Here is an 11,225-nt window from a genome sequence, read left to right as displayed (position 1 = left end):
GAAAGAAAAATTAGCACGCGATGGCGGGAGCGCACTTTGTAGTGGATAAATGGTGCGATGAGATACGTGTGTTGCTGCTGTGGTGTACGGTGCTTGATTAAAAGAAGAATAAAAAAATTGCGAGGACACTTTGGCAGCTAAAGTGTTGAGAGGCGAAAGCCGAGGACACTTTGCCGTGACGACTTCCGGTGGATTTGACGTCACACCGTTCCTGTGGCTATATCAATACCAAAATTATACATCTTTCGGGGATCTTAAGTGTTAATTACGTTTAGACGCATTTTTTCATCTAATTTGACACAAATCCGACGTTTTCCCGACCATTCTGTGATAATTTTCACTATGCCTTGACGATTTCCGGCGGATGTGGCGTCACACCGTTCCCGTGGCTATATCGACGTCCGCGCTATTTCAACGCAATTTCGACATTTTTGGCTATAATTAATTACCTAATTAATCTACAGTCATCAAACTTGGCTTCTAGGTTTATTCTTTCCCCCTCTATTTGAAGCAGCCATTGCTTTGCTTCTATCCTTTTTTGTTCCCGAGTTAAAGGCGTGTGACACGTTTTGTTAACGGTCGACAGCAGGAGCCATTAAAGAAAGGCCTTAAAAAAAAAAAACTTGAGGTAAAGGAGGAGGCTGGCAATGCGGCGACGTAAAGGGAGGGGTGGACGCCCAGATTTTGCTTTCAAAGATGAAACACTGACATCCCGTGAATACGCGGAATGAATTAATCGGGCGCTATGATTTTGTGCAGCTTCCAACAGTGATTAGAAAAGCTTGATGTGGGTTCCAGATGGCAGATGCATGTTCTAATATGCATCAATATGAAAAGGCTGGAGGTGCGCCGACTCCAGCGTTCGCTCGAGTCGGCTGTTGTCAGTGTGACATTTAGGAGCCTGCAAGAAGATATATTTAACCCGCCACTTGCTGTGCACGTGCGTCATTCTAGTACGCGCATTGTGTGATCGCTGCGCGTTTGATACGAGGTCAGCTGTCGAGGAGTAGGGTAACAGACAGACGGGCGAGGTGCTCAGTCATGTGGTGAGCATGATAGAAAACCCATCATAGCGCCACGTGTTTCAAGCATGCGCGCACGCTAAGACTTGCCGGGAGAGTCAGTAGGGGCAGTGCTGATAGCAGCAGCACCCGCTCGTTTCAATGTTCACTAAAGTTGCGAATGTCACATTGTTTATACATGCGCGCCAGCTCTGTAATGAGCACCCGGGGAGCGTTTAATTGCACAGAGTCGAAGGAGCGTAATGCGTTGAGGTGTCGCCAGTCAGGTCTGCATTTATGTTTCGACACTGCAACTGTCCGAGAATTTTCTTTCTTTCTTTCTTTCGTACAGAGGACAGAGGCAATGTGCAATGCGTTTGTGTCGTCTCCTTTTGAAAACCGTTTCGCTTGTTCTTATTTCTTTCTTTTTAACAGCTGCGCACACATCTGCAGTGGCGCTTAACTCTCGCCCTCCCACAGGCAGGCTTTAAATCAGCTGCTGTTCGGCGGCACTTCGCGAACAGGTTGGAAGAGTCGCTCGCGGCCGTGGTGGAGCGGCGGGAACATCAAAAGCGCTTAATCTCACAGTACGAGCCTCTTAAAATGCGGCGCACTGCGAATCGATAATCGGACGGTAAGTGATCAGGCGTCTTGAAGCATTCCGTTCGATCCACTAATAGAAAGGAGACAGCGGTCATAAGCGCTATTGGAGTTTTGAACTCGCTCAAGCATGGATGACTTGGTGGATTCTTTAAAGGCTACTAGACTGTATTTTGATCATGTGTGCATGTCGTAAAGATAATTTAAGACGACGCAAAACAATCTACGCATGCGTAGAAGCTTTCGTTTAATACAGGACGCTGAAATGGAGAATGTCTTCTTCCAGTCCTCTAAGTGGTTGTTGTGGAATGATACATATTGCACGGCAATTTAGTCCTGTTAGCTTGAGTTTGCTAGCTTGACCAGCTAGCTGTCGATGCCGCTGACGGAGCCGTCATTGAGTCAGCCATGCTAAACGAACGCCTTCCATTTCAAGAAATTCATTCATTACTTGGCTGCTTTGGGGTTTACACCAAAGCTTTTTTTTTTTTTTTTTGTGAGTGCGTGCGCCACCAAACAATGAACTTCGTTTCTAAGCTGCGGCAAGGCTTAACAGAAGATTGCTCGGCCATAGCCTGACCATATATAAAGCGGACCTTCGTATGCGGTACCTCACTCATAAGTCAAGCAGCCCCGGAACCGCACACCAAGAAAAGGGCGCGCGCAATGCGCATTTTGAACAGCAAGAAACACGGTCGCTTGTTAGTCCACACTGACTTGTGTTTTTCCGCGGGAAACGGGCACAATGCGCACTTTGTATTGCGTAACCATTCTTCCGCGTTGGCACGAGCTAAAGGAAATATATGACGTGGAGGCCGAGCGTGTTCGCAGAGCTAAAAGTCAAGGTGGGCGCGCACTGTCTCACATTTACGCGAATCTTTGGATGAGTAGAAATTGAACTGGTTTACAAACGCACACTCATCGAAAAAAGATGATCCACCGATAACAAAAAATTGTGATGGATGTTTTTGTTCACTGACACAAAAGCGTGGCTATGAAAATTACCAGCAGCAACAAAAAAAAAGTCAATGCAGGCTTACAGCCTACAGCTCTATGTCTATGCAGCTACAAAATGGACTCAACGAGGATTAAGCCGTGCCTTTGCAGTGTACACCAATTCTCGCAAGTTGTAGCGTATCCTGACACTCTCGCACATTCAAGTTCGACCATTGTAAATCGGCTGCCAGAACCTCAATGTTATAGTATAGCGTTGCCTAATACAATCCGCCAGCATTAATCCAGTAATTGACCTATAGAAGCAACTATTACAAGTCGAATTGGAGGCCAGATCGCCGACTTTTAAATTTTGAGATTGGTGCGTTACTGAATGGGCTTAGAGACCACTAGCAGCGAACCCGCTTTCATGCGCTTATCATGTTGTTGTGCTCAATGATTTATCCTACATGAGCCCACAAGAGTGGCAGTACTTTTTCTTTTACTGCAAACTTAATAAGGATTTTGTGGTATCGGTATTTATCACACCCGATTAGCTCCTTCTCTTTGCCCTATTCGCCTCAGAAAATATCTGAAGGAAAATCAGTATAGGCAGTTCTCTTCTGCTTCCAGAACAGTGGTCGAAATTAAGCTCACGAAGTGCGTTACTGCCCGACACTGTGCTCTAGCCATAACTGTGACCTTCTTCGGCTAACTTTCACTACGCCGTCCCTCATAGCCGGAGTCGCTTTTGGACGTTAAGCCCCAGTAAACCAAACATAAACCTTTTTCTGCTAAAGCCTTGTGTTAGTTTTGAGTACTCCGCAGTCGCATTACTACGCCGAACACCAGAAGATGTTTCATGCTACCCTGATGTTGTATCTAAGACGGAGTTTCGTAAGTACGCAGAAGCTTATCAGATGACATGCGCTTTCCCGGTTCACAAAGTTCAGCCAACATGCGTCCCTGCTCTTCTAGGAACTGCGGAACGAGGAAAAGAAGTATGACGGCATTCCAGGGGCAGAATTGATGTCAGCACTTGTGATGTCAGCCTCCGTACGTCACTGACATGGATGGGTTCATTTAAAGATATTGTGGCTTTGCTGAAGGCTCACTCTGCTTTAAGGTTGTGCGAGGTCGAGGGCAATTAAGCTAAGCGATGAAATAAAAAAGAATGCATGGTATTTCTCATTTGAAACTGAGGGCCGTTAACCACTGAGCGATGACTGCTTAACATTGCTATTGTCATTTCCACCCGCTAGGGATGATTCTTCTCTTTTCTTAAACAATCATACGAGCTCTTCTCTGGGACCTCTCTTAACTAATCCCCCGTGCAGAATAGCTGTTATTTACTTGCTTTTTAACTGATGGCTCCTTAGACGCACTCTACTTCGTCGCCTGATCGACACTGTATGACACGTAATACTGAATCGCAATTTGCTCCGTTTTAATTCGGCCTTGCCACACAGCACAGCTTAAGTAAGTGTCGTTAACTTCGCGAAACTTCCGAGTTTGAAAGTAGTTTTGGCGTGCAGTGTTTCTTTCCTGCTGAATTCTATTTTTGATCCGTCAAGAATAACGAGGTCTCCTTGCAGTCATCAACTCACGCGAACACAAAATCAAAAAGACACCGTTGACCTTTCGTCTATTGAGCAAGGATGTCAACAACAGCGATGAAGCACGATTTATTTTATGCGAAGGCGGATATGTGAGCCTGTAGGCAACGCCGAAGCAGCCGCCAGAGACGAGCATGATCGCGGCGTTCAATGACTTTTGCTCTCGCGCGCATTCGCATCGACCCTAAAACGACAGTGGTGCTCGGAGTCATTGTTTCCGTGACCACTTTTAAAAGTTCACAAAATACAAGACATGTAGGTCACCGCTGCTCTCTTTAGCGTCCGCGATTTGGGAAAGGGACCGGTCAGCGGGCTTACCCATGTAGCCAATGCATGCAGCCGTTGTTACGGATCCTCCAAAAAAGGTAACAATAGCGTTGGCCTTGCTTAGAAAACACCTTGCGCGCTCACCATTGCGATCAGCATACGGATTACGCCTGCTGCAGGTCAATGACCTCTTACATTGTTCTCCAGTTACCTTAGTCCTGCTCCAGCCAGGACAACATCTTTCATCCTTTTCTTAGCTGACAATCTGCCGCCTCTGGATGCGTTTCCTCCTCCCCCCCTAGAGTCGGCTTTGTTATCCTAACACACAATGAAGCACAGCAGCGCACTGGGCAGGAACGTTCGCTAATTATGAGGCGTAAATAAGAGGATTAAATAAGTCCCAGCGTTACGTCGCATTGAGGAACTACGGTTGGAACCTTACGCACACGAGGCTGATAGGCATGACCATCATATTGAACTTCAAGGGACGAGCAGAACAGTAAAAGTAAGGATTTGAAATTCCGGCTTGACTCTAAACCGTTAAAACGACAGAATGACCGTTACCAACCATAAAATGCATCCGATATCTTCCTGTCATAGTTCGAGTCTTTACAGCTTCTTTGGGAAGAAGATCCCTGTACAAGAGTTGAAACACAGAAATGCCTTATTGGCTAAGCTAGCAGCTAAATCCTTAATCACTATAAGCCTGTGCTGAGTACTACCGCGACAAGCGTGAAAGCCGTTTTGCCTCATGCTACCACTGGTAAGGAAAGTTAATTCTATAGTAACATATTCGTTGCGATATGTTCGCGCTCGATTTACTCACTATGAGTGAAGCACTGCTTCGTGCCGTCTCCATCACACCCACCGCAGAGACAACAGCCTTACCCTTGGAGCATGTTACTGGGGACAGCGCCCCGTCGTAATCAGAAACTTCACCCTGTTTCTGGTTATGCGCTTAAGCCTAAAATAATCACGTAGAGCAGTTAGATCGGACAAGGCGCATTACCGCTCTACGCCAGTGCTTTGTATCCTCGAAAGCTGTTATGACGGAACTAAGTGGTCAGGGATACGGTACATGCCTCTGCCTATCGGCCTGAGACACAGGGCTCAGAGGCGTACCGCATCAGAGACATCGGCTCTGTAAGAGACCATAAACTTGCCATATTTATGGCTCCGTGCCGATGTCTGCCAGCCAGCTCAAAACGCTGCAATTAACTGAAATAATGCTTTCATCGATCACGACAAGGATAAAAACGACACTTTTCGGTGCGCTGAGGCTGGTGATTGTGTTTCTACAGCAATTGCGTATATCCCTACAGCATCGGTATTGCCAACTGCTCATGCGCTTGTTATAGCACTGCAAGCATATGAAGTTCAGTGGCAGAGGCTTCGGGACGGAGAGTCAAGTGCTGCATTTCGGGACGATGATGATGATGAGCGAGCTGTATCAAGGGCAAAATGCGTAGAAGGACAAGTGCAGAACTTGTTTGATTTTTCGAGGAAAACAAGGAGTTGCATTTGATCGAACCAAAGGAATCGAGGTCGCCCTCGATGTGGGCGCTGGCACCGTGCCAAACATTGCTTTCGTGGTTTCTGGCTTGAAAACAATTACCTCAAGAGAACCAATTCATTTGGCGACCTGTCATATACTTTTTTAAATAAAGACCCTCACTTCTTCGTTATTTGGCGTCTCTGCGTTCATTACGGAGATGGGAAAGCACTTTAAGTATTTTTGCTTCCTTTGTTATTTTGGCGACATGTTCGTATGAGACGTAATTCCGCTGTTCTGGTTTTTGTTTTCATTGTTTTTGCCCTTGCGGCATGTTTGCACTTTTATTGTTTTGTTTCTTGGAATTGTATACCCTGACATTATCTATTGCGTTGTGAAGCCCATTACTCTGCTGTAATGGCTTGGCTCTGCAGGGTACAGTGTAAATAAATAAAAAATAAATACCATTATTTATCACTTTTCACAGGAGCGGAATCCAACAAGCTGCGGCCCTGGATTACCTTCTCAACGGACTCAACTGCATCCTTATGCTTTCTGCATTCAAGCACACAACGAAGGCTTAAGGTGATCTCCGTAGCACGGCAGGTTCATCTGGAAAAGCGGATGAGGCGGACAGCTCTATTAGCGTTCAGTAAGTGTCTGCAATAGAGGACAGTGCTTTATTAGCTCTCCCTGTATCTTCCCGGTGGATACTAGTGCTTCACTGTGAGGCCCTAGGGTCAGTTTTTCGCTCTGACTCATCTTCGAGACGAAAATGTAACAATGCACTTTGTTCTCCTGTGCAGTGTTTGCGGTGGGTGTGGCAACCTACGTGCATGTGCCATGCGGACAATATCCGACAAAAATTACGTCCTTGGTGAGTTCAGTTTAAAAATTATTGTTCTTGCTTCCACTTGTACTACTCCGGCTCCTGTTGCTATGCTGAGCTCGACGAGTAGGTGAACGCATTCGACATCTAATCTTATTTCATGTCTGTTCAGTATTTTTATTGTTTATATTAACTTTAGCTAAATACGTGGTATGCCTCTAAAGTAGCAAGCTTCGATTCTTCTGTGAATTATGTCCGTTCGCCAGTTATTATTATTATTATTATTATTATTATTATTATTGTTATTATTATTATTATTATTATTATTATTATTATTATTATTATTATTATTATTATTATTATTATTATTATTATTATTATTATCGCAAACAAAGCCTTACCATCACCACATGAACGCATCACTCATTAGAATGTACCTGATTTATAGGATTTAACGTTCCAAAGAGACATCCTGAGCTATGAAAGCTGGGCACGGCTTCTCGTTAGTTTCGTTTAGGTTTGTTTTCGCGCTCAAAGCCATCGCACAGCACGCAGACGGTATTGCATTTCGCCTCCATCGAAACTTAGGCTGCCACAGCAGGGACCGGACTCACACACATGCGCCACGAAGCAGGGCGCAGTCGCAACACAGCCAACGCGGCGAGTCAATCATATGTGTTCAGCGTTATGAGCGATTTGCGGGTTTACTTTCCTGTGCGTCAAATCCTGATTTAGCGTAGGCTTGGAAAGTCCGCGGTTGGCTCTAATTTTCACGCGCAAAGGCTTGGATCGTTGAAAGAATACGCTTAGAGATAGGAGGACGAACGCCTTCGAACACGCGAACTTCTTCAGCTCTGTATCAATGTAAAATGTAACTTGCGAGAATGAAGAGCTCACAGAGGTCATAATCATCATCATCAGCCTGGCTACGCCCACTGCAGGGCAAAGGCCTCTCCCATGTCTCTCCAATTAGCCCTGTTCTTTGCCAGCTGCGGTCACCGTAATCCCGACAAACTTCTTAGTCTCATCCGCCCACCTAACTTTCTGCCACCACCTCTTACGCTTGGCTTCTCTTGGAATCCACTCTGTTACCCTCACAGAGGTGTCATTAAAAGTATTGTGCCATATTACCCTAACAAAAGCCAGAAAATGCCATATGTGGAATAGTATTTTGGCAGTGGTAATAAAGCGCATACTAAATATAAGCAAATAGAAGTAAGGTAAAAATAACTCTTCCACGCACAATATGCCTCGGCCAATACCTTGCCTGGTCGAGTTTACGCTGTTCCCGAAGTGAAGGCATTGAAAAAAAACTATCTGATTAAATGCGAAACAGACAATGGTGTTTGGTAGACTAAGACAGCCAGGGCATGTGAGAAAAGACAGTTATCATACAGAAAGAAGTTTATAGTTTTTGCACAAGGGAAGGAGATCTGGAGACAGGTGCCACAGGAGCAGTGTGGCTGAAGAGAGTGGCTGATCTCAAGGATGAGGAAAAAATGGCTCATTTTTCTTGATATGAAAGACCAATGAGATGTTTGGTTGTTTTCTCAGAGTGCAGATTAACGAGAATATCTTGGTGACGACGCTATAAATGTGTACCAAAACCATATTGGTTACATAACTTGAGTACCTCACAGCATTCCATTGTCTTGCTTTGAGCGAAGAAGAGTTTTGAGCAGCGTTAGTCTTGAAGAAAAAAAAAGTAATAAAAGTCTTGTTAGAGACGGAGATGTACATGCGACTAGGACTGTGGCGTTTATGTAGGTTTTGAGGAAAGGCTAGTGAGAATTAGGGGTACAGGTTCATGCATAGTGCAGTCAGCGCAAAGTTTTCTACGGAAGCACGGAATACGGGCACGCTAGGGCGGCAAAAGTCGAAAAAGAGAAAGGCAAGACAACAAAACAAAATTGAAAACCTCATGCCCAGAAACAATCTCCACGAACGGATCTGCGATGGCGACTGACCTCGGACATTTATTATGTTTTCCGAGCAACGGAAAACAGAGAACGCTGAGGGGAACAATGGCGTTGACAGCAAGGCGCGCCTTACGAATAATCACTTCTCTCCTTGTTTGTTGGCAATGCTCCCATCCATTACTGAAATGGAAGCCACGACCATGCATTGTTGTCATAAACAAAGTTGTCCATAGCAACTGTTACTGATTCGTTGAAGCGGAAAATGGCTAATTCTTGGAGGGAAACTTTAATGTTGTTTTTAGGCGGATTTTGGTTAATTAATTCTGAGATAAAACTCCTGTGATTGTTAATTTGGACGGTATGAATGCCTATGCAACTGCCCTACAAGTACAGTACGGGTTAGTCTGCGGTTTTACGGGTAGTTAAGCCAAAGAAACAAACAGGAACTGACAGAGTTACTGCAAACTTTGATGACGAAGTGATTATATTCGAGTATTAGGAGGCACTCTTCCTTTATAAGTCTGCTATTTTTAGAATGATGTCTGCAAGCCGTGCAAATAAGAGTTTTTTGATTACATCTATACGTAGCTGTCATAACCAGTAGCTGTCATTTGTTGACTGGCGTGACGGCTCCTGTTAACGGGTTCTCCATAGTGCATCCAGAAAGGATGTGGTTTTGTTTTGTGCAAGATTCAGTGCCCAAGAACCCCTGGTGGTCGAAATTTCGGAGCCCTTCACTACGGCGTCCCTCATAGCCTGAATCGCTTTGGGACATTAAATCCCATAAACCAAACCAAACCATTTTGTCCTCAAGTTTTGTTTCTCCGGCATAACCTCAGAAAATAATAGGGAGCCTTTAAACTGGATAGATGCAGCGAGGTCATATTTTATTTATTTATTTATTACAGATACCTGCAGCGCCCGAGGGCATTCTTGCAGGGGGGGGGGGGGGGGGAACTCAATAACTTCTGCTCATTTGGCCGAAAGTACACATAATAGCAGAAATACAATCACACAACTAATAGATGAGGAAAAACATTCACTGAAGGAAGACAACCACGCTCCACAAATAAAATAACACTAATGAAATGAAAAAGACACGCGCAAGACAACTGCGCGCCACGTCACACATCAGATAAAAATGAGCTTTTGTTGCGTCCTACACTCAACCGCTCATGTGGTCTTATCTCGCCTGGAGCTCATGCACGCAATCAGACACTCCGAATATTTAGAAGCCTTGGTTGTACATGACCCACGAGGCGTGTTTGAGTGCCTTATTTTTCGCACGGCACTTAAAGAGCATAAAATACACAAATTGTTGTCGTGGGGATTACATAGCACCCGCAGCTTGTAGTTTAGTGGTGTATGAACGAAGTTAGACGCTCTTTTTAATTCACTTGCTGCTATGTACATAAGCTGCCTGCTTGAAAATGGCACTAGGATTTTGTCCGTGTGTTAGGGAAGCAATAGCAGGGCTTTATGAAGCAACTTACAACTAGGTTCATGCCTTAAATCTGATTTCCAGCTTCAGTTCTTTCATTGCAGCGCAACGTTTGAGGCGTAAAGTTCTTGCGCTGTACAGGGTGTTTCACCTAAAACTTTATACAATTTTTGAAAAGAGACTTTTTGAGTTATAGGAGTGCTTTCTATGGCATAGCATTGTAAGCTGTGCAGTACATCAGAATACAGCTAAAATGTGCTAGCTAGCAGGCTGGTTAACTAATTTGAACAGTTAACTTTTTAACTATATCCCTGTTAGGCTCTTTAGTTATTGAGAGACGTGTAGCCCACAGTAATTAATATTTATGTCAGTTTATAAAATTTCGAAAACGCGATTGGCCTTGCGCTGTGGCCGAAGAAATTCGCTATTTCAACGAGTTACACAGGAGAGGTTGCTTTGCCGGCAAGCTTCCCGAAAGCACGTGTATTTTGGCGCGATGTAACCGAAATTTGTTGGGCCCAGCGCCGAGGGCAACCGCGAATTCTAAAAACTGATATGGATATTACCTACAGTGGGCTACACTCCTCGTAATAATTAAGGAGCCTAAGAGTAATAGTTGGAAAGTTAACTCTTCGATATTAGTTAACCAGCCTCCTAGTTAACACGTCTTAGCTGCATTCTGATGCACTGCACCGCTGAAAATGTTATGCTGAAAAAGCGCTCTTTTAAATCAAAAAACGCATTTAAAAAAAATTGTGTAACGTCTTAGGCGAAGAACCCGGTATAATGACAAAACAGCTACTTTAAATGAATAATCTGTATTTCAACGATGCGACACTCCTAAATACCGGGAAAAACTCAAAGTGATTCTAGCGGCTCCTCATGGAGCAGCGCACGTTTGTATAGATTGACATTGTACGAGTAGAAGAGTTGTACGAGTAGAAGAGAGAGAAGAGAGAGAGAAGAGTTGCAACCTTTGGGGTGTTACTAACTAAGCGAACTGCTCGAGTGCCCTTTGCGATGTCGTAATAGCTGCGGCTTTGCACTTATGACTTCAAGTTTAGCATATTTAGCACAAGTTGCAGCGGCGGCCTCTTTACAATAGAAGAGAAATGGAAAAGCGACCG

At 44.5% G+C, this 11,225-nt stretch overlaps 1 protein-coding gene across 1 annotated transcript in view; it reads left to right on the top strand.

Annotated features, from left to right (window-relative positions):
- Positions 1-20: 20 nt before the first annotated feature.
- The window catches only part of LOC149364425 (uncharacterized), a 32,621-nt gene continuing 21,416 nt past the window's right edge, over positions 21-11,225 (top strand). The window contains exons 1-2 of the mRNA XM_089568695.1: positions 21-66; positions 6,716-6,786. Coding sequence (XP_089424821.1) covers positions 21-66; positions 6,716-6,786 — 117 coding nt within the window. The remainder of the gene's footprint in view (positions 67-6,715; positions 6,787-11,225) is intronic.

Source organism: Amblyomma mixtum, chromosome 2 (assembly GCF_055824585.1).
Source record: "Amblyomma mixtum isolate Tamu chromosome 2, ASM5582458v1, whole genome shotgun sequence".
Lineage (NCBI taxonomy): Eukaryota > Metazoa > Arthropoda > Arachnida > Ixodida > Ixodidae > Amblyomma > Amblyomma mixtum.
This window is presented reverse-complemented; position numbering and strand designations above follow the sequence as displayed.